Source organism: Lagenorhynchus albirostris, chromosome 13 (genome assembly GCF_949774975.1).
Source record: "Lagenorhynchus albirostris chromosome 13, mLagAlb1.1, whole genome shotgun sequence".
Taxonomy (NCBI): Eukaryota; Metazoa; Chordata; class Mammalia; order Artiodactyla; family Delphinidae; genus Lagenorhynchus; species Lagenorhynchus albirostris.
Window position 1 is genome coordinate 29,822,000 of NC_083107.1, and position 23,696 is coordinate 29,845,695.

At 36.7% G+C, this 23,696-nt stretch overlaps 1 protein-coding gene and 1 non-coding gene across 9 annotated transcripts in view; both read left to right on the plus strand.

Annotated features, from left to right (window-relative positions):
* Nucleotides 1–670: 670 nt before the first annotated feature.
* TRNAG-CCC (transfer RNA glycine (anticodon CCC)) lies at nt 671–741 on the plus strand. The gene has a single exon. It is a non-coding gene; the product is annotated as a tRNA-Gly (tRNA).
* Nucleotides 742–1,043: 302 nt separating this feature from the next.
* Nucleotides 1,044–23,696, plus strand: part of TIA1 (TIA1 cytotoxic granule associated RNA binding protein) — a 29,114-nt gene continuing 6,461 nt past the window's right edge. For 2 of the 8 annotated variants that reach the window (XM_060169040.1, XM_060169041.1), the window contains exons 1-8: nt 1,044–1,302; nt 9,115–9,211; nt 12,435–12,533; nt 13,259–13,313; nt 13,484–13,516; nt 14,663–14,750; nt 17,975–18,050; nt 23,448–23,556. In XM_060169040.1, coding sequence (XP_060025023.1) covers nt 1,277–1,302; nt 9,115–9,211; nt 12,435–12,533; nt 13,259–13,313; nt 13,484–13,516; nt 14,663–14,750; nt 17,975–18,050; nt 23,448–23,556 — 583 coding nt within the window. In that variant the 5' untranslated portion in view covers nt 1,044–1,276. Of the gene's footprint in view, nt 1,303–7,109; nt 7,166–9,114; nt 9,212–12,434; nt 12,534–13,258; nt 13,314–13,483; nt 13,517–14,662; nt 14,751–17,177; nt 17,244–17,974; nt 18,051–23,447; nt 23,690–23,696 lie in introns of those variants that run through there. The other 6 variants (XM_060169044.1, XM_060169045.1, XR_009544071.1 and 3 more) reach the window with 5 other exon arrangements.

Below are 23,696 nucleotides of genomic sequence, written 5' to 3' on the forward strand. Positions count from 1 at the left end.
GCTCTCAAAAATTTGGTTAATACCATGAAGACATTCTTTTTTTTTTTAACATCTTTATTGGAGTATAATTGCTTTACAATGGTGTGTACTTTCTGCTTTATAATAAAGTGAATCAGCTATACATATACATATATCTCCATATCTCTTCCCTCTTGCTTCTCCCTCCCTCCCGCCCTCCCTATCCCACCCCTCTAGGTGGTCACAAAAAAGCACCGAGCTGATCTCCCTGTGCTATCCGGCTGCTTCCCACTAGCTATCGGTTTTACATTTGGTAGTGTATATATGAAGAAGACAAATTCTTAATGAAACTTTTTGTTTTTTGGCCGCGCTGTGTGGCTTGCGGGTTTTATTTCCCTGATCAGGGATGAAACCCAAGCCCCCTGCAGTGGAAGCGCCGAGTCCCGCCACTGCACCTCAGGGAAGTCCCTTGAAACTCTTTTAAGCTAAAAATAAAAATTTTTTTAATGAGATTTTTTCCGTACAGAAAAAGCAGGAACATCTATTCAACTGTATCGGAATGAGAGAAAAGAAATCATTTCTTATATGAAAAGTAACAGATTATATGGACTCTCAATAAACTTTTATTTTTGAATAAATAAACAAATCTTCCGGGAATACACGTTTGCTTGTACGTCAACCTAAAGCATTTCAGCGAGACCAAATATCGTGAGCGCCGCTGGTGTAGTGGTATCATGCAAGATTCCCATTCTTGCGACCCGGGTTCGATTCCCGGGCGGCGCATCTAACTTTTGTCCTTGCCTTAAATAATTTTTATAATCTTTCTTCTTCTGGAAACACAATTTTTCATTTCCATGAAGATTTATATTTCACTATAAATTACTGTTGACACATTCGAATCTGGAGTGTAATTCAAAAGAGTTTCCTCAAGTCATGAACTAGTTAACCTTTACGCCTGCGCAGTCTGAGACATCCCCGAGCGTCGCTGGAAGAGCGGCTGCGCAACGAGTGAATATAAGGACTGAGGTGCAGCCTGGCGGCCAGGAGGTTGAAAGTGCAAGATTCTTCTGCGCCTGCGCGGCCCGGGTCACTTCGCTGGCCGCTTCAAGGCTCCCGGCTCGCCGCCATCTTGTGTTGGGGCTTCATTGTTCGCGCTGGGCCGGGTGGTTTAGTGTAATTGCCGCCGAAGGAGGGGGCGGAGTAACCTCCGGTCGGCCGAGAAACCCAGCTATTTCACAGACATAGTAGCTCAAAAGATTTGTGAGGTAGTAAAGGGTAGAGAGCTGGACCCGGAGGCGCCGCCGCGACAGCAGCAGCCATGGAGGACGAAATGCCTAAGACTCTGTGAGTCTGGGGCAGCGATGAGGGGGGCGGGATGGTGTTGGTCCCGGAGCGAAGCTTCGGCTCTGCGCCGCTCCCCACCCTATTGTTCCCCGCGGACGCCGCGATATCATGGTTCTTCTCCCTAGCGCTCACCGGGATGCCTAGGGACCGAGACCCGGGCTGTGAGGGGACGAGATGGACGGAGACGGGGCTCAGCCCTCTAAATTAGTCCCTGCCGCGTAGCTACCCCACAGCGTCGCGTTTGGCTTCGTCCCGGGCGCTCTGTGGTCTTAGGCGTGGAGAAAAGATTTTCATTCAAACCTGTTTTTAGAACTCGGCTAGCCTTTTTGTTCTACGCTTTTCTTCTCTCCCCCCATCCCCCTCCCCCGCGTCTCGATTAACCTCTTTTGATTTTTACAGCCGTCTCCCTTTCATTTTACTTTGATTTTCTCTAGAAACTCTTCCTTTCATTGTCTTTCGTTGATAAGAATTTTTGTCTTGAAAATGCTTATACTGATTTTCAGGGACTTAAACTTTATTCTCGCAGTTGCCAACTGGAAAAAAGCCAAATGTTTTTTCTTGAACTTCTCTGTGGCTTTCCTTCCGTGGCACCCCCTCCCCTGATCAAAAAGTCCCAAATCGGACCCCTTAAGGATCTTGAAACTGCTTTTTAAAAATGGAACTCTCCCCCGGAGGTATATATTAACTGAGGGGAAGTGAATATAATGCATTTTTATCGTCGCTTGCTACTTTTCTGATTGACATGTCGTTGAAGCAGCGGGGAGTTTTTAATGAAGCAACAATTGATAAGTACCTTAACATATTTAGTCACCTCTGAGAATTTTTAGACTTAGTGTTAAGTGATCTTAGTTTGGGATCTTTTCTTTGTCGTGTTGCTCTCCCCGCCCCCTCTCCTTTGTTTTTTTCGAAATATTATCCGCTGAGGTGATCCTGCCTTTGTTGCTTTTCTCGAAAAGAAGAAAAAGCCCGATGAGTTTTTGACGTAGCTTTTTTGTTTTTATTCTTAGAATACTGGCAGTTTGAGAACTCAAGGCAATAAAAATACGCTCAGGTTTCTTTTTGCAACTCTCTGGATATCACAGTTGTTATGAAGTACAACGTAATCAATTATTTTTTTCGCCAACAAAATAGTTTACGTGTTGTAATCTATATGAGAAATATAGTTACACTTGTTTTCTTAATGAATAGGTAAACTTTTTTGATAGTTTGTCTCATAATCTGTTAGGTACGTTATGTGTCTTTTTAATAGGATGCAGCAGTTAGCCCATGACTTTTGAAAGATTATATCTGTAGATGAATACTCCCTAAAACATCATTAGCCCCATAGAGTTTATGGAAACCTTTTTTCCCTCTTGCCTCTTCGCTAGAAGTATGATAGCCAGCAGCATATTGGATTAAGAACGGCTCATCTTTTATAATGTCTTTAAGATTCTTATTTTGAAGTTTTTAATTTCAGAAACTGCCAAAAATAATCTGAGAATTTAACCTATTTAGTACGTTGATTTGGGAATATCAAATAATGAAGACAACTTAAGCTTTCCTAGGCCAGTCTACAAAAGCAAGCAGTACTAGCTTGGGGACAGGGGACCAACCATTGCAGGAGAATTAATGAAGTTTTATTTATTATTTAATTTATTATTTATTTATTGAATACTTATCGTTTGTTATGTGTTCTCTGTTAAGTGCTTTATGAGCTTGTGTAATCCTCATCAGAATTCTTCAGTAAATGGGTCCATTTTACAGCTGAGGAAAAGCTAAGCTTAGAATTAAAGTAACTCATCCCAAGTCATATACCCTTTTGTTCATCATCCTGCAACTCTACTGTCCTCAACTCTTGACACTTACATTTATGACTAATTTTGCCTTGTATGCTTTACTAGAACACCCCATCCAAGAATCTTTTCCCCAAAGTAGTCCATGCTTTAACATTTCCTATTATCCCCTCCCTCGCTTCTGCCTTTCTCAACCAAAACTCCCATTCTTCCAGTCAGACCAATCTTGATTCAATATGAGTAGGTGCTTATCCCTGATTTTTCCCAGCAGTGTTTTTTATTTTTAATATAAAATGTTTGTTTGAGTAACCTTGGGAGTCAGAGGCTTTTAATATGTTCTTAGCAATGTCTGGTCCATGGTAAGTGATCAATAAATTTGTTTTAAAAACTGGTACAGTTTCAAGCAGTGAATCAAGATTTTACTCATTCTTGAGGGTAAGATACAGTCTGAATTTCAGTATTGCCTGTGTACCTGAATGGCTCAGAGGAAGTGCCTTCCTTTGCCACAAACGAGTGTTCAGCAGTGCCTTGTTAGAGACTGTTCAATTTCTTGTCAGCAGTACTCTGGAAATGTACAGTTGACCCTTGGGCAATGCAAGGGTTAGGAGCTCCAGCCCTCAAGCAGTCAAAAATCCATGTATAACTTTTACAGTCAGACCTCAGCTTCTGTGGATTCAACCAACTGTGGATCATGTAGTACATATTTAGTGAAAAAATTCCATGTGTATAAGTGGATCCACACAGTTCAAACACATGTTGTTCAAGGGTCAACCATATTGTGAGAAGTGGTTTGATTCTGGAAATGTTTTGAAAACAGAACTGTGGGAATTGCCAGTGGTTTGGATGTTGAATGTGAGAGTGAAGTCAGCAGTAACTTTAATTTGCAAACGCGTAATTATCAGCCATCTAGAATGTTAGTTTGTTGTAAAATATAATTTAAAACGAGAACTGTCCTGAGAGCATGGATATCTTATTAATAAGTCTTCTGGGCATAGTGTTAGATACTTTTGTTCAGACTGGTTTATGTACAGTTGGCCCTCTGTATCCACTGAAGTGGAACCCTCAGATATGGTGGGCCAGTTGTAAGAAACCTGAGCATCCATGCGTTTTGGTAACCATGGGAGGGGGCAGGTCCAGGAAATGATCCCCTGGGAGTACCAAGAGATGGCTGGCTGCATATGGTCTGTTCTCCAAGTGAAGGAGGTGCTAGCTGATAAAATAAGAGGGTTTCAGCTATCACGCAACAGAGTGTCCTTTGTGAAGAGTAGACAGTTGTTAAATAATAGTAAGGTTATGATGCTGGTATATAGTATTTGTATTATGCACAACAAGCATTTACTGTCATACATAATTTCTTTTTTTTAATTTAATATAGTTGATGTACAATATTTTATAAGTTACAGGTGTACAGTATAGTGATTCACAATTCTTAAAGGTTATACTCCATTTATAGTTATTTTATAAATTATTGACTGTATTCCCTGTAACGTATAATATACTCTTGTCATAATTTCGTAATTAGTAGGAGACATATACCTTTCCCCCCTGAACTAGAGTGACTCAGGCAAAATGGGTTAATTCCCTAGCAAATTGCAAATGTTCAAAAGTAATTCTGAGAGAGTACAGTTATCTCTTTGACAAACATTTATAGAGCACTTAAATATTCCAGGCAGGGTTCTAGATAGTAGATATATAGTATGAATGAAAAAAAAACTCTATTTTTATGAAATTTATCATTAGATTAAAACGTATTCATGTTTTTCACTCAGATTTTCAGAGGCCTCATATCAAAGTCTGCATTTTTATACGATTGTGGCTCATAACAAACCCAATACAGCATTCTGCCTTGTAAATTTTTCTTTGTAGCTTAAATTTTCTAGACCTGTACTAATCAAAAGGAATATTTAAAATGTTTTGGATTCCAATGTTATAACTGTTTGAACTTAATATCAGCTTTAAAAGTATATATTAAATTGACATGAAATCCTATCCCAGAACTGTCACGTTTTCACTAGCATTGATGACTTTTTCCATTGAATTTTCTCAGGAGGCTTTTTTTTTTTAGATTTATTTATTTTTTTACTGTACACAGAATCTTTGTTGTAGCATGTAGATTTCTTAGTTGCGGATGCACGTGGGATCTAGTTCCTCGACCAGGGATTGAACCTGGGGTGCCTGCACTGGGAGCATGGAGTCTTACCCACTGGACCACCAAGGAAGTCCCTCAGGAAGCTTTTTATTTTGAAAAATTTAAAACCTATGGAAAAGTAGCAAAAATAGTATGTTGTAGACTTTGATAACTTTCATGTGGCTTTACCAATTGCTAATAGTTAGCCAAATTTGCTGAACCATTTGAGAAGACATCATGACACTTAGGGGCTAAATACGTCTAAGAATAGGGGCATTCTCTTATGTAACGGCAATATAATTTTCATATTAAGGAGGCTACACTGAGTCAGCATTGTTAACTAATACAGAGTTTATGCTCATGTTTTATCCAGTTGCCCAAGGAGGATGTTTACTTTCCAGTTCTGCACAAGATTGGTACATGTTCTCAGAGGTGATATAATAAATATCAACATGGGATACTTCAGTCTATGCTGTTAACAAAAAGTTCATGGAACACATAGAAAGGGATATTTTAACGTTCTTGAATAAAAAGCATCTTGAAAAATTAAAACTACATAAATGTAAGAAATTTACATTTTTGTTTAGTAGTCCAGTTGACATTGTGACAGGGAATTTGGCTTACAACTGCTCCAGTATCAATTTTTGTATCACTCAGTATTTTCTTAAACGCAAGCTGCAAAAAAATTCAGGCATAAAAGGAATTTGTTTAAAAAGATATTGGACACTCCCAGAATTTGCAGGAAATTTATGGAACCTGGCTTAGAAAATGTTCAGGAAAGAGAGACAACTAACTGTCAGGCCTACAGTCCTAATCAAGCCACAGATCATCCCAGAAAGGATACTACTGCCACACCTACTGAGGACCTGATACTACAGCTTCCACTTTCACTGGGCATGGGACTCTGCGGCTGTTTGCCACCAAAGTGGATTCTCTTCAGTCTCTGCTTCTTTCACCCCTATCTTTGTCTTCTGTGTTCAGGACTGGTATCTGTAATTGAGCTAGCCCAGATCACATGCAAGGGAGACTATATAACCATATTTAGCCTTTTCATCTTCTGAAGAGGAGTTAGACTTTGCCACAGGGTGAGGATTTCTCTAAAACCAGGAAGATATTTGGCAGCCTAAAAAAAAAATCTGTTACACAGGTAACTTAAATCCATGCTGTTAAGAGGAAATCCTTTCACTTCAGAAACAGAATAGTATGTGACAAAGTATGGGACAACTAAAGAAACATTTTTATATAAAAATGGGAATGAACTACAAGTATATATGTTACTTGTAGTTTATTGTATTGGTGTCGAAGGTTGAGAGCAAGTTGTTGTGTAACTTCCTCTGAAGAGACTTTCTCGAACAGCTGTGTGTAGAGTTAATTGATAAAGCCTCCTGGAACATATAGTATACAGCAGGCCACATTAAATAAACAAATATAAAGGCAGTACAGACCTTAGTGCTTTTTAAAGTATATTTTATTATTATTATTAGCTATCTTCAAACTACGTAAATCACTTAGAAAATATTTCTGAGAAAAATCTTAAAGTTTTGCAAAGAGTAAATGATAGACTCCGGGTTCCCTAAATACTGTTCAGCTTGTCACTGGATTATCTACCTTTAGCAAAGCAGATGTTAGAATTAAATTTTCAGAAGAGCCATTTTTTTCATTTAGACATATGCAATCCTTAGGATTTCTTATAGGCACAAGAGTCGGGTAAGAATAGATACAGAAGAGTTGCAGAGATAGTACAGAGTTCTCGTTTGACTTTCACCCAGCTTCTCTTAATGTTAACATCTTACTTATATAACCATGATGTAATTATCACAACTAAGAAATTAACATTGGTACAGTACTGTTAACTACAAATTTTATTACCATTTCCCCATGCCACTAATGTCCTTTTTCTATTCCAGGATCTAATCCAAGATACCACATTGTGTTCAGTTGTCATGTCTCTATCCTGTAATATGTAAGGAGATATCTTTCATTACTGTGGCACTTTTGAAGGGTACTGTTTCTCCACTGTACAATGACTGCTGTTTTTCTCGACATACTCTGTCAGTTAGAATTGAGTCACTAAGGTAGCCGACCCTCAAGTAGAGGGAAATTAAGCTTCACTTCAGAGAGGGAGGTGTATCAAAGAATTCTTGTCAGTAGTGGTTATTACTAAGGTGTTTTAATGGTGATTTCTCTCATTTCTTCTACATTTATTAATTAGAATTCTGTAAGAAAAAGCTCTTGCCCCCCCCACACCTTAATCTAGAATTCAGTCAAGGATTATTCATTGTATTAGGTTGTCAGTCTTTTAAGTCCCTCTTAATCAAACACAGTCTTTTTTAGGACAATAATCTTTTGAAGATAATCAAATAAGTCACCATATAATAATCAAATAAGTCTCCATAATACACATATATATATGTGTAATTTGTGTAATTGTTTTATATGCCCAATATCCTGTAAACTTAGATCTCAATTTAAGCTTAGCTAGATTCAATTAGATCTTTCTGATTTGAATACTTCATAGATTGATATTATATAATTCATATTGTACATACAATGTCTCATTGTTTATCCATAAAATGATTTAAAGTTTGAACACTGGGTCAAAGTGGCCAAAAGCTCTCACTTTTAAGGTGGGTTTTCCCTTTGCAGTTGTTAAGTGATCTATGTGATAATTTAGGCACCCTGCAAATATCCATTTTCTTACCAACCTTTCACCTAATAGTTTTATATCCATTAATGGTTCATGCCTGAGTCAATTTTTCAGTCAGGCTTACACATTGCTAATTTAATGCTTTCTGTCTACATTTACTGACTAGCATTTTTCTATAAAGGAACTGTTCATTGTTCCTTAAGACTCAGCACTTCTCCCTTTGCCATTTTAACCTATACCTGTGCCTTCACAGTAAGCATTCAGTATTCTGTTGAATGGGTAAATGGAAGGAAGGAATTGAATCCACACTTTCTGGCGTGTATAGATGTTTATCTTTGGGGGGAGAGTCCATACCTTTCATCACATTCCCTGAAGGATTCTTAGCAGAAGAATGAGAAACTACAGTTGTTGGGAGACAACATTCTCTGATTTCAGAAGTAATAAACCTCTAACTCTAACATGTCTGGAGGTAATCTCATTTTAAAATCCACTTTTGAAAATTAATTTATAAACCCTTTAAATAAGGATCATCCCCCTTCCCCAGAAAAAGTAAGGATCATCCCAGTCATGTGGTCTTATAATGCATTATTTACACTAATTAAGTTTGTTAGCCACCACTTCATATTATCTGTTAAAAGTCTCTCCTAGACTCTTTCTACTCCCTTTCTACTATCACTGATCAGTGGAAGGTTTCCCATTGAAAGGTTTCCGATTCTTTTGTGAGCATGTACAACACCTGATAAGTGATTTATCCATGATTTTTCAAAAATATGTTTACTGTGTAAGCCAAAGTATACCTAAATTGGACAGTTTTAGGGAAATCATGTGAATTAAAAATTGAAGAAAATTTAATGTTCTCAGTAATACTGTAGAAGTAGAAATAATTGCAAAGCTTTCCAGGATTGATTGTATAAAATGTTCTACATAGTTAATGATTCATCTGAGTGATTTTAAGCATATCTTCCTAAGGTAAGCCTAGAAACTTAGAAACAAGCAACAGGTTTTATTTGTACAACCTTGAATAAAAACACACACACACTAGCTTCCCCTCTACTAACAGTGTCTCATTAATATATTTGCAAGTAACGTATCTTCCATATGTTTTGAAAGAGATTTTGAAGTTTTCACAAACTTTTAAAAAGTTCCCAAATAGTAGATGCCAAAGGTCTACCTATTCCCCATATTCACTCTCCAGTAATCAGCTTTAGGAACTGATGCAAAAGAAGCAAATTTAAAATGATGAATTGTTTTTCTTTGTGTTTCAGATATGTCGGTAACCTTTCCCGAGATGTGACAGAAGCTTTAATTCTCCAGCTCTTTAGCCAGATTGGACCTTGTAAAAACTGCAAAATGATTATGGATGTAAGGGTATTTTACTTAGTTAACTTTCTTTTTTTTCTTTTCTCTGAGGTTGTCCATGATACATTATTTAAATCCATTACTTCCAGGAACTCTTAAATTGCTTTATACAGTCTAAATTCATAGGGGTTTTAGTAAATTTGTAATGAACCCATTTTGGCCATGAAGTTTGTTTTAGTAAGTAAAGAAAGAAGAGAATGGTACTAATCATGTCTAAAGCAGGTGACAACTATATGTGGGCTCTTGTTTTAAAGTGTATTGAGGCATCAGAATTGTTTGTTTTATATGTGGTATCAGTTGATTGGCTAAACTAGAAATTCAGTTATTACAATTAAAATGGGAAATTGGGTAAAAAAAAATAATAGACTTTGATACTGTGAAAGTGTTTTTAACTTAATTTTAAAGGTCATGATTCAAGTTTTTCTTGTATTGTGGCAGTGCCCATCCATCAGACCTTAATGTATAGAAAAAACATAGAATTCACTCATCTAATTGGTATTAATCCTGAGTCATAATGTGTGTTAAAAGGCACCTTAAAATTCTTTTGATGAGAAAAACAGTGCTAAAGAGAAATCCTTTTATCCCTGGTCTCACCTACCTTTAAACTTTTGGTTTTCTTTTTTCCAGGAAAGAAAATCATATATGTGTCTGTATCTACTACTTTCTCTTCTATTGTATTTCAATTTAACTTTTTTTTACTTGGTATTTTTAAAAATAATTATTTAGCCAGTTGGCTTTGGTTTGCTGTCTCGTATTTTAAAATGTCAAACCTTTCTCCTGGGATTTCCCCAGTGGTCCAGTGGTTAAGACTCTGCCTTCCAATGCCGGTTCGATCCCTGGTCAGGGAATTAAGATCTCATCTGGCGCGGGGTGCAGCCAAAAACTAAAAAAAAAAACTTTCTCCTAATGTGGTAGGGTCACCTACATATAATAGAGATGGATTCAACAGATGTTTTTTGTCCTTTACACTCTTCTAAAGTGTTGGTTTTTTTGTTTTTTGGGGTTTTTTTGGTGGTACGCGGGCCTCTCACTGTTGTAGCCCCTCCCGTTGCGGAGCACAGGCTCCGGACGCGCAGGCTCAGCGGCCATGGCTCACGGGCCCAGCCGCTCCACGGCACGTGGGATCCTCCCGGACCGGGGCACGAACCCGTGTCCCCTGCATCGGCAGGCGGACCCTCAACCACTGCGCCACCAGGGAAGCCCCTAAAGTGTTTTCTTATCACATTTAATATCTGTATGCCTTTGGATAAAGAAGAAAAGATTTCTGTACCCTTAGAGAAAGATAAGAGGGAGAGATAGGGGACTATGATGGAGAATTTAAAACCAATCTTTCATCTGGGGCTCCTTCCTTATCTTAGTGATAGTATTTATGGAATGCCTACTGCCTGTTATTTTAATGCTGATGCCTTATCACAAATGCTCAATAGAAACATTACAAAGCAGCTGTTATTCCTTTTTTTTATTATTTTATTTATTTACTTTTGGCTGCTTTGGTTCTTTGTTGCTGTGCGTGGCTTTCTCTAGTCAAGGCAAGTGGGGGCTACTCTTCGTTGCAGTGCGCGGGCTTCTCATTGCGGTGGCTTCTCTTCTTGCGGAGCATGGGCTCTAGGCACATGGGCTTCAGTAGTTGTGGCTCACGGGCTCTAGAGCACAGGCTCAGTAGTTGTGGCGCAGGGACTTAGTTACTCCGTGGCATGTGGGATCTTCCCGGACCAGGGCTTGAACCCGTGTCCCCTGCATTGGCAGGCAGATTCTTAACCACTCTGCCACCAGAGAAGCCCTTCCTATTTAATATACACAGAAATGGGGCAAAGCAAGGATGTAAACCCAGATTGATCTATTCTCTCCATAGGTCTGTAGGCTGCTATTCTCTCTGTGTCTGGGTCTTTCTAGATATTTGCCTGTTAAAGATCACTAGGCAAAATGTTAATGACTGCTGGACCTACAGAAAAGGCTAGCTAGGTTACCTCTGCCACTTTGTATAAATTTTGGATTTTCGTCACTCAAAGGCTTAGATTAACTATTCCTTCTCCTCCTCCTTATCATTATTTTATTATTATTAAAGTCTAAATTCCAGTCTTTTCACACTGATGCACTGATGTTCATATTTAGGAATTTTATACTCCCTAGAGTATAAAGGCTGATAATGTATATGCTTAGAATTTTTTTTTAATCTAAAAAGTAGTTGTTTTTTTTTCTGGGTACAAATTCAGTAAAATGAACATTCTTATTTATTTGATTGTCTTACTCTTAGGTGTAAGCCACTTTTCTAACCACATTCTGATGCCTGTCAACATTGATCTTGGTAATAGAATTCCCATTAAATATAACATTAGTTTGATTATACATTTTTAAAAACATTTTTATATTCTCTAATGTTTTTAAAGTAAAATAATGGATAGTTTCAATGTCATCAATTTTGTGGTTGCCTCCTTGCTCTAAAATTCTTTAAAATCATTGCCAGTGACTTTTTTTAACTGTTAATTGTGCTTGAAACAAAATGGCATATTTCTTTCTTCTGTTATCATTCTAGTCTTTTGAATTAGTTTCTTATTTTAACAGTTCTGCTTAGGAGATTATGGAAAGAATTAAAAAGTGATTTGGTATTTTGTACTGATAGGTGTAAAATATTGGGTGTTTTTTCTGCTTCTTTAATTTAAAAGAAAACATCCAGGCTTCACCTGTCATCAGACCTCAACTACTTGGAACACCAGTAGAAAAGAGGAGAGAGGTTTTCTTTTTCTTTTTTGGCCGCATCACGGCTTGTGGGATCTTAGTTCCCTGACCAGGGATTGAACCTGTGTCCCCTGCAGTGGAAGCGTGGAGTCCTAACCATTGGACTGCCAGGGAATTCCCAAGAATTTTTATTTCTAAAAGATTTCTAAGCAGGCAAAAATTTTGATGTCAGAAAGTCCACATTCTAAAACATATTCTAAAACTTTGCTTACCAGAGAAACTCTTCAGTTTTCAGAGCCTGTTTACTTACATTTTAGTAACACGTTTAAGAAAGTTAATTAGAACACTTAGTCATTAATAAAAGATTAAATTATATATAGTAGTATAGTATAAGCTGTTGAAGAAGATAGCTTTCTATAAAAATAGTTCATTTTTTAGTGTTTACTGCCTTATCGAAACATTTACTTGCAGAAAAGACCCTTCGTTCTCCATGGCCTGATACTGAGATGTATAAAACTTAAAATTGGCTTTTGTGTTTCTTCTTCAACAGACAGCTGGAAATGATCCATATTGTTTTGTGGAGTTTTATGAGCATCGTCATGCAGCTGCAGCACTAGCTGCTATGAATGGGCGGAAGATAATGGGTAAGGTAAGCTGTCATAATTAAAGAAGGTGACTTGCACTGGAGAATTCTAAGTTGTATACGGTTTTGTTTCCTTTTTAGAAGCATTGTATTCGCTTTACAGAAAATGATCACATTTAATATTAAGAAGCTGGGATAAAGCAAATTAGAGGGTATGTTTATGTTAGTGTTCTTCATGGTGCCTTGCACATGGTAAATACTAAGGTATTTGTTGAATTATTCAAGCTTTGATGAAAGATCTAGGAACATTGGATACTAATGGGGAAGAATAAAAGAAAAAAAATTTATTGGTACTTAAGAAAGGTTAGTTGAATGTTAACAAAGAAGTATGTATGGTTAGGATTTGTTAACATTATTTGCGTAAGTGTATGTTAAAAAATAAGTATTGAGGGCTTCCCTGGTGGCACAGTGGTAGAGAGTCCGCCTGCCGATGCAGGGGACACGGGTTCGTGCCCCAGTCCGGGAAGATCCCACATGCTGCGGAGCGGCTGGGCCCGTGAGCCATGGCTGCTGAGCCTGTGCGTCCAGAGCCTGTGCTCCGCAATGGGAAAGGCCACAACAGTGAGAAGCCCGCGTACTGCAAAAAAAAAAAAAAGGGTATTGAAATTTTGACCAGAAAGTTTGAATGCTTCATCTCAAACATATACGTATGTGTTCATAGATGCAAATCTTGTAATATCTGATTATTACCTTTATTTTTATGGAGTATAAATGTAGAAAAATTTTTTTAGGAAGTCAAAGTGAATTGGGCAACAACCCCCAGCAGTCAAAAGAAAGATACAAGCAGTAAGTATATTTTATACTCTTTGAACTTTTGTGTTTATTGTACATAGTAGTTTTATTGTAAAGCATATAAACATCATACATTTGCAGTAATGTTTTGATCGTTATCCTAAGATATGATTGAATGTGTTTGTGTTAATAAATTTAAGAACAAATCTAATCTTTGTCATCAGGTAGTACCGTTGTCAGCACACAGCGTTCACAAGGTAATTGTATCTTCTTAAACATAAAATGAAATCTCTTGAAAGGGTATTCACTAACCACCTGAAGTTTTTTTGTTTGATATTGGGGGGAGCGGGGAGGGAGGGGTCGTATTTCTATTTGTCTCTCTGGCAATATTTTTCCCCCTTTTTCCCACTGTTGACCAATTGTGGTTTGTCCACTACTTTGGTGGTATTTTAAGTTCTCTGATCCCCATTGATAGCAGCTGATGCCTTAGAAATACTTTCACCACTGAAGGGCAAGATACCCTTTTTCCTTGAGGTCATGATCTGTGCTTCATACCAGATCTTCTGATTGCTTGAGTTGCTCCTGAAACTGTGTTTCCCGAATGGCAACCCAATATGTTGCTAAAGGCCTGCCAAATAGGGGTAACTTTTCTTTCCAAATATACTTTGTCAGAATTGATATATATGTCCATTTAAAGTGTTGATCCAACTATTTTGTATTTTTAAAGTGTTTCTTTTTTTTTGAGCATTGTCTTTTTAAGAAAACTTCACATATGGGAACGTTTTTTCTCTCCAGTGCTTTTTTAATGGCTCTGATATAAAGTGAAGGGATTACTGTTTTCATTCTGTTGCCTTCAGTCTTAGTTCACTTGCACATGGATTCACATAAACTGAATGGTGTAATGTCTGGGCAACCAAAACTGTTGGCTTTTGAGAAAACTGTCAAATACTTTAACATCAAACTGTTGCAATGCAAGGTATTTCTTTGATTGTTCTTCACAAAATATGGTTAAACCAAGTATATCACATAGGTAAACTGAATAAATGTAAATAAGTACTATTAGAATGGTAATGAAGTCATAAATATATATATATTATTTTTTTTTGCAAAGCTTATTATTATTAGTTTATTTTCTTAGACCAGTATAATAATTGGCTATAAGTAGAAATATAACTGTCAGTTTCCCATTAGATATATCATAGTCCCTAGGAGAATCTTTCCTGTATTGTCACCTTGATTCATTATGTTTAAAACTGATAGGATTTGTCTAGGTATAGGATAGTGTTATACTTTACTATAATCCATAAATTATTTTAAGAATACTTTACTGAATAGATTTTAGCATTTTTTTAAATTCTAAAATTATATTTTTCTTTTCACTTCCCCTTCCTTCCCCTTATAAGATCATTTCCATGTCTTTGTTGGTGATCTCAGTCCAGAAATTACAACTGAAGATATAAAAGCTGCTTTTGCACCATTTGGAAGAATATCGTAAGTAACAGAAGATAAATTTAAAATGCTTTATATTAGAAACAATCTTACATAGAAGTAATTTGAAAATCTATTGTGAATTTTGGACATTAATTTTAACACTTGAATGTGATGTATTAATATTCACTTGAATAAGTGTATTGTTTAGAGACTATTCAAGCAGTTAACAGCCAAAGATTATTTTCCCATTGATAAATAAATCTTTGGTCTTCAATTATCTTAGAACTCTTTTTCAATTAGCGTTAGCTTTTAAGAGACAAATGTGCTGTTGTGCATATTGTTTCTTATATGAGTGTCTTGCTAGCTTGGTCATAATCTTTAGTGAACTTGTGCTATGACTAAGGAATTTAGACCCTTTGGCACTTCTATGATACCATGCATTTTCTGTTAATATATTTTAACAAAAAGAAACCTTAACAATTCAACCCAAAACGCAGTTATTAAATGTTAATTCTCAGGTATCTATCCTTTTGTTGTTGCTATTAACAATAATAATAATGCCTTTTAGTGTTTTGTGAAGCACTGTCTTGCTTGCATTTGTTATTAATTGTATAGTTTAGGCCTTTTATAAAAAGGTCACTCAAGGAGTATTCATCATAAAAGAACTTTATATTTTGGAAAGCATGCCTGTAATAGAGTAAGAATAATAAGTTGATGATTGCACTTTCTTAGAAGTAATCGTTGAATTTAGAAAACAAAATTTTTAGAGTTTCTCGTTGCTTTATTATTGTTATTCCAGCTAGAAGAGTAGGAAAAAGGAAATGTTAGCTTTGGTTTGGTTTGATGAACAGACCAACAGCAGAGATGAGAAGGAGACTGGACAGTAAAAGCTGGTGGTATTGGTGTTGAATTTTGGAAGTTTTCATTTGAAGAGTTTTAGTTCATTGGTAGGAGGATGAAAATGCATAGTGACCAAGGAATGACCATAAGTAAGGGGCCAACTTTAAAGGCAGTCACACGATTAGGGTTTACAAGTAGACTCTTCTGTTAGGTGACATTTTTCTTTGTCTCTTAGAACTGACTTTAGGAAAATAAAGTTATAATTTCTTGACTGTTCCTTTTAATCTGTTTTAGGGCTTTGATTATGGTTATCTGGCTTTCTAGCTGGCTTTCAAATATCTAGATTGGAAAGGTCTTAACCTTTGGCCTCTCAAAGTTTCTGTAAATCTCTGTATGCAAAATTTTATGCTTGCTTTCATTTTGGTATGGAGTATCTTTGAAAGTTTTATCCTATTTTCAGATTAGTCACAGGGCCATAAAAGATTAAAGAACTCTGATATAGATCTTTGCTGCTCCTTCCTTAGAGAATCCTTTCAGATATAAGTAAGCATTAAATATATTTCAAGGCTAACATTTCCTGAAACTTACCTTTAAAAAGAAAAGGCTTTTCTAACATTTTAACAGATTAAATGCTATTTTATTAAATGTTTCGATTTTGATTGCAGTAGCTTTTCTGAAAGCATGGGAATTTTAGTTTGGCATTAGATAAAGATTGTTTAACAATTGGTGAGTTTAAGTTAAATGACATTCAAATTTTAGTAATTTCATTACTTTTTAATCAAGGATCAATAATTTCTTTTTGTTAAATATGTTGGTATCATAATTATAGTCTAGATTTTCTTAGAGTCAACTATGATTACTGATGTATATATCATTTTTCCTTGGTAAGGCCTTTAAGTTTTATAATTTTCAGTCGAGATAACGTCTAAGCTTTAGGCTACCCAAAGAGTTAGTGTTTCTAAATTTGAAGGAACCATTTTCAGTTGGTAGCATCACTTCCTGATTTTTTTCAATTAAAGGAGATAAGTTGATAAATATATATATTGAAAGGTTCTCATGATAGTCAAGTATTCCCCGTAGAGATCCTACAACAGTGCTTGATTTATAAAAGGTGTGTAGTAAATGTTGGCCTATTAAAATATTTAGTATATAAAATATAGTACTTTCTTTCCCTAATTTATATAGCTTAAACTTTTCCTGTTCCTTGAATTTAGGGTAGTCTAACAAATTTTGCTATAGAAATGAATCAGCTACAAATTAAATGCATGTGTACCATACAGATAATTTTAATAAGTATTTTTACATATTGAGAAGTGGCTTGCATTAGTTTTCCCCTTTCACCATCACCTCTTTGTCATTTTGACCCTAAACACTTAATAAATCACTCCTAAATTGATCAAAATATGCTTATGTATACTTTAATATAAAATTATATTGCATGGCTTTCTGACTTGGGTTTTTGTTGTAAAAGTGCCTGTTTTGTTCATGTGTCCTGAGAGAACAAGCATTGTGACATACCTGGCTAACTTAAAAGCAGATTGCCTGTGAAGCACAATTTGAGTCCAATTTTTTGAGGTATGGAGTTTTAGCTATCATGGCTGGGTTTTTTACTCAATCTCAAATAATAGGGCTCTGGTTATTTTGCAGAGTATCTCTGAAGAATGGACAGAATTGCCCTGGCTAACTACAAGCTACGGTTCACAGTGGATAAATGTTGGCGTGCTTTTTTACTTTCTGACTTTTTAAAATTTTGCTTTTATATCTTATAGTTTCCAATCAATCTTATATGATTGCTATTTTAGAATTTAGTGTAAAATCTTCTCTTATATAAAACTAAATATAGTTTAGTATAAAACTAAAGTGTGTGTCTAGTATTTTTCTTCAATGATTTAACATTTCTGAAAAGTCAAGTTCTCAAAATTTACCCATAGTCCGGAAGGGGGGTATGAACTGATCTGAGAAAATGAAAAAATTTAATTAATTTAGGGAATATACAACTTTTCCATTCTTTTAGTTTCCAGTTTTCTATTTTAATTTTTTAATGATTAGGTAGTAAGTATATAGTGTCAAATAGCAAATTATAAATTGCATGGTTAAAGAAAGCCATTCATTTAGTGTACCTGTGAACCCTATAAGTTAAGTAAAATTCATGTGAATAGCTGCTTTTACCATGCTTAATATTTAAAAATTTAAAAACTTTTTGAAGTGGGAGGCAGTTTCTGTACAATGTATACATATATATTTAAGAAGTTATTGATTTGCATGTTTATAAAATTAAGCCTCATTTGCTAATACATGATAAATTTTATAGAATAAAAGGTGAATTTGCATTAAAGGTTCATTTTAATGAAGATGAAACATGAAAATGAGTTGTGTATGAAATTCTCACTTGATATCCAGAGGAGAGTTTGCAAACCTAAACTTCCGATTGTTTCTGATTTCAGAGATGCCCGAGTGGTAAAAGACATGGCAACAGGAAAGTCTAAGGGATATGGCTTTGTCTCCTTTTTCAACAAATGGGTGAGCTAAATAAATAAAAAGTGCATGTGTGGTGCTTTAAGAGTAAAGGATAAAAATATTCATTTTGTTTCGATTGTTAATCATTTTCCTCATCTGCCATTTGTTTATTTCACTGATAATTAATACCCTTACTAGAGGATATCTTTTTTCTGCTGTTTGGTCATTTAGTCAGCATTTATTTAGCGCCTGATGCATGCAAACTACTGATAAAATGTTTTCAGAATATAGAAAGTAGAGTTGTTTAAATCATCAGCCAAAGTTAGACATTGACTATCTCATTTATATATTTAATTCATTATGTCCCTGTTTTATATTCCCATGGTAATTCAAACGTAGCTAGTGTGATAACTCAAGTTTCCAAACAATTAAATGCAGAGATAATCACATTTCTAAAAATATAGGGATGGATGGTAGGAGAATTTAATGCACTAATCCTGGAGTATACACTAAGGTTTCATTAACCTTAGATTTTATTGTATTGCCTCTATGTTACGACTGTTGTTTGCCAACGATTACTACAAAAATATTGTACTTTCTGTGTAAGAGTGCCTTAGAATGAGCCATTAAAATTTTTGATAATATAAAATTATTTTAGAAAGGATTTTCTTACTTTAGTAAATAGAGTATTTGAAATAGATATCATTTCTTGATGACTTCAGGTCAAATTTATGAGCATCATTTTGAGTCCTTTAAAAATACACCCATAAAAAAAAAAATACACCCGTTCGCAGTTATGCCAAATAGTGTCAAATTGTCTTGTTTTTTTCTAGTTCCTGTCTGCTTACATTGAAACTGTTTGGTTATTCCTCTCTATGAACTCTTACTATCCAGATGCTTGCTATAGCAGCCAGCTTGCAACCATTTTGCCCCAAATCTACTTTTCAAATAAAAAATCTGCCCTAAAAATGTTTACATGGCTTATAAGTTAAGGCAAAAGAGGGTAGAATGCACTGTAATGGTATGTCCGCTGTTTGCACAGTAACATCATATCTTGCAATCACATTGTTTAAATGTATAGCTATCATCTTCCTCTCATGAAGTGAAAATGTCTTCTAAGGAGTAGGTTAGCCTAAGAGGTCAGGAAAAATCCGTATATTAGAAGAAAAGTTGCACATGGTAAAGCATATTGAGAGGTGAAGGGGTAAACGCTCCGTCATGTATGTGTCCCATCTACCAAGTATAAGATGAGATAAGGAAATAAAAACTATGAGAATGTAGCTGGTTCTCAAAGCTTTACTGTTAATCACAGCATAATATTTAGGAAAGGTAGAAAAATACCTCATACAATGGATTGATAGCCACAATTAGTATGAGTTCCTTAAAGGATTGATAAATAGGATATTAGTGTCTTGTGCTGCTTGGGGAAATAGGTTGAGGGCTTTGGGTTGACTAAGAGCTCATTTTTTCCATTTGAGATTACGGAATATATACCCCTGCTATATGAAAGTCACTATTTAATGCATATGTAGTATGAAAGTCGGATAGCAAATGATGTCTGTGTGTGGCCTCTGGAGTTAGCCAGAGATGGATTGTAATCCTGACAATCATCATATGATAGGGGTAACTTAGAGTAAGTGATTTAATGTGATCTTCCCAAATTTATATTTCACTTTCTGTACATTTGGGATATGTGATTGGCAGGCATTCTCAGTGCCACAGCACTGACTGACATTACCCCTGGCTTCCTTGCCTCTTCCTGTGTTGTGTGTGCTAGGCAAACTCCAGTACTGGTTGAACATAGCCTCTCTGCTTACTCTGAAGTAATTGAGTATTGATAGAGAAAAACTGAGTCAATGGTTTTGCTTCTAATTTAATGGTCACACATTAGATGAGTACATGTTACTGTCTTTGCAAACCTATGTTTCTCTAGTAAATATGATTTCCTGTTCTTTGATAACTATTTCATGCCCCCTCATTTCTCCTTGGATATTCCTCACTTTTCTCCATCACCACCCTGAGCTTCAGCTGAGAAAATAGAAGCTATCATACAGGAATTCCCTGAGCTTTCAACCACCAAACCTACATTAAATGCACTCACCTTCTCCCTCTTCCTCCTATTACAGTGGAGGAAAGGTCCTGTAAAAGACCAAATCACTTATGATTGGGGTCCCACCACTCCGTCCTTTTTAAGGACTTTGATCACGTGGTTATTCTGGGGTTTTTTCCCCGACTAAAGCTTTATTGAGATATAATTCACATACCATAAAATCCACTCATTTAAGGTATATAACTCATTGGTTTTTAGAATATTCACGGTTATGCAGCTATCACCACAATTTTAGAATATTTTCATGACCCTGAAAAGAAACTACATACTCATTAGCAGTCACTAGCTTTTTTCTTCTACACCCTCTCCCCTCAGCCTTGAGCAACTATTAAATCTACCTTCTGTCTATATAGATTTCCCTGATCCAAACACTTTTTATAAATGGAATTGTATAATATGTGCTCTGCTTGTTCTTTTGTCCTATGTCATCAGTCTTTCCCTCTTCACTGAATCATTCCCATCAACCAAAAAAACATGTTCTGATGTCTCTTAATAAACTTAACCCCATATCCCTTCCTTATCTGTATCCCTATTTCTCTTAATAATTCAGACTCCAACTTCTCAAAAGAGTTGTTTGCACATTCTTCCACTTCTTTGTTTCCCACTCACAATACGCATACCCCCCACAGAAAAAATTTTCCCTCTTCTGTGAGCAAGTAATTGTATTTGTTTTCTAGGGCTGCTGTATCAAAGTAGCTGAATGACTTAAAACAACAAAAATGTATTCTTTCAAAGTTCTGAAGGATAGAAGTCCAAAATCAAGTTGTCATCATGGCCATGTTCCATCAGAAGACTGTGGAAGAATCCTTCTTTCCCTCTTCTTAGTTTCTGGTGGTGACTGGCAGTCTTGGTATCCTTGGCTTATAGCTGCATCACTCCAGTCTCTGCCTTGGTCTCCACATGGCCTTCTTCCCTCTGTGTGTGTCCACATTAGCTTCTCCTCTTCTTACAACGGCCCTTCTTAAAGGGCCCACCCTAATTTGTATTGACCTCATCTTAACTAATACATCTGCAAAGACCCTATTTCCAAATAAGGTCACATTCACAGTTATGGGCAGGGTAGATAGGACTTCATATAAATTTAAGAGACACAGTTCAACCCACAACAGTAATTAAACATCGTATGGAGCTCAGACTTGTTAGTGTGGTAAGCAATATTTGTTTCTTTTTTAAGAATATGCATTTCCTTTTTATGTGTCTCAAGAACAGCTTTTAGTTTGCCTGTTCTTTTGTGCTAGTTTAAGCTGACATTTGACATATGCAAACCAAAGCTGAACCCCATCTACTTTTCACTGTACTCTTTTTTTTTTAATAAGTTTATTTTTTTGTATATTTATTTATTTTTGGCTGCGTTGGGTCTTCGTTGCGGTGCGCGGGCTTTTCATTGCGGTGGCTTCTCTTGTTGCAGAGCATGGGCTGGAGGTGCGCGGGCTCAGTAGTTGTGGCTTGCAGGCTCTAGGTGTGCAGGCTCTAGAGCGCAGCCTCAGTAGTTGTGGCATACAGGCTTAGTTGCTCCGTGGCATGTGGGATCTTCCCAGACCAGGGCTCGAACCCATGTCCCCTGCATTGGCAGGCAGATTCTTAACCACTGCGCTGCCAGGGGAGTCCCTTTCAGTCTGCTCTTAAGCTGGCTTTTGTTCTTACTCTATACCAGCACTACCCTTTTCAAGTTCACCTCTTGACTTCTGCTTGCTTGACCCTGACAGTAGTTTGTTTTTTTGTTTTTTTAGTTTTTTTTGCGGTACGCGGGCCTCTCACTGTTGTGGCCTCTCCTGTTGCGGAGCACAGGCTCCGGACGCGCAGGCTCAGTGGCCATGGCTCACAGGCCCAGCCGCTCCATGGCATGTGGGATCTTCCCGGACCGGGGCACGAACCCGTGTCCCCTGCATCGGCAGGCGGACTCTCAACCACTGTGCCACCAGGGAAGCCCCTGACAGTAGATTTTTGAGGGTTTCTTCCTTCATCACTGGCTATTCCTTCTTAGTCACCTTAGCTATTGATCTCTCCTTTACCCAGATTTCAGATTTTGCTGTTTTTCAGGACTCTATCCCAGGATGCGTTCTTCTCTCTAGTCTTTCTTCATGACTCTGAATCTTATGTCTCCAGCTCCGTTTACTTCACACTTACTAACAAATGGTCTTCATTTAGATGTCTTACAGATATCTCAAACTTAATGTGTCTTAAATCATCTTTGTTTCTTCCTCAAACTTGTTGCCCTCCTCCCTCCCAGGCTTCTCATTTCCATTAATGCTAGCACTATCCTCCCTACTGCCCAGGCAAAACCTAGGAATTATCTTTGATTCCTGCCCTTTGGCTTACTGTGCACATCCCTCCCCACCGATTCTCTTGACTCTTCCTTTAGATTACATCCACTGCTACTGCATTAGTCCTGGTCACCGACTGTTTTTTTAATTTGGATATTGCATTAGTCTCATAAAGTGTCTTTTTCCTTTTACTATCTCCCCAAACTGTTCTCCTTCTTAAAACATAAGAATGGCCTTCTTAAAACATAAATCGATCATGATAATCTTTCTTAAAATAATCAGTTTTTTCCTCTGGCACTTTTCCTTTTTTACACACTAGATTCCATTAAAACTAGTCATCTTTCACATGCTTCTTTAAGATGCGTACCAAACACTCTCCTGCCTTAACACACCTTGCAGTGCTTTTCCCTCTATCAGGAACACCCTGGTGTTTGGACTTTTCTAGCTCCTCTTCCTCTCTATTTCAGCTTAAATGTCATTTCAGAGACCTTCCCTAATCATGCTGCTCTAAAGTAGATTCCCATGCCTGTATCTCAGCATGGGATATTCTCTCTCTCAACCTTTTGTTTCTGTCATGGCATTTACCACAATCTGTAATTACTTTCTTTGTCCCCCGCAAAAGAATGTAAGTTCTGTGGCAGCAGAGACCATGTCTACCTCATTGACCAACGTTTCCCTAGCACTTAACCTGCTGTCTAGGACATGATAGCTGTTCAGTATTTACTTGTAAGATGAATGAGAAACCAAACACTGTCATTAAAAGCATGTTGGATTGTATAAAGTGCAATTTTCATCCATAATAGTATGGGTTGTTCCATGAACTTTACAATGGCTACCTCAATAAGGGCTTTTGGGCTCGAGTCTTTCAGGCGATTAACATTCCCAAAGTCTGATATCCAAGTAAAAGAAAGACAGTTTAAAAGCACCATTGTGTTTTAGGAAAGCTGTCATATATTGTGTATTTCACAAAGCATTTCATTCAAAAAACATTTGTGAAAAGCAACCATGAGTTTTCTCTATTGCTAACAATTGTTTAACGTCAACTAATAGTGGCTTCTTTGTCATTTCTAATGTTGTGTGGAACAGGATGCTGAAAACGCCATTCAACAGATGGGTGGCCAGTGGCTTGGTGGAAGACAAATCAGAACTAACTGGGCAACCCGAAAGCCTCCAGCTCCAAAGAGTACATATGAGTGTAGGTGAATTGGAGAAGAAAAGGAAATGTGGAATTTTGGAGGAAAATACACTAGATTTTAAATGTTAGAGCTGTTCCCGGAGACTTATTGCAGAAATAGATGAGAAGCAAATCAAGACTACTGTTCAAAAATGTACTTA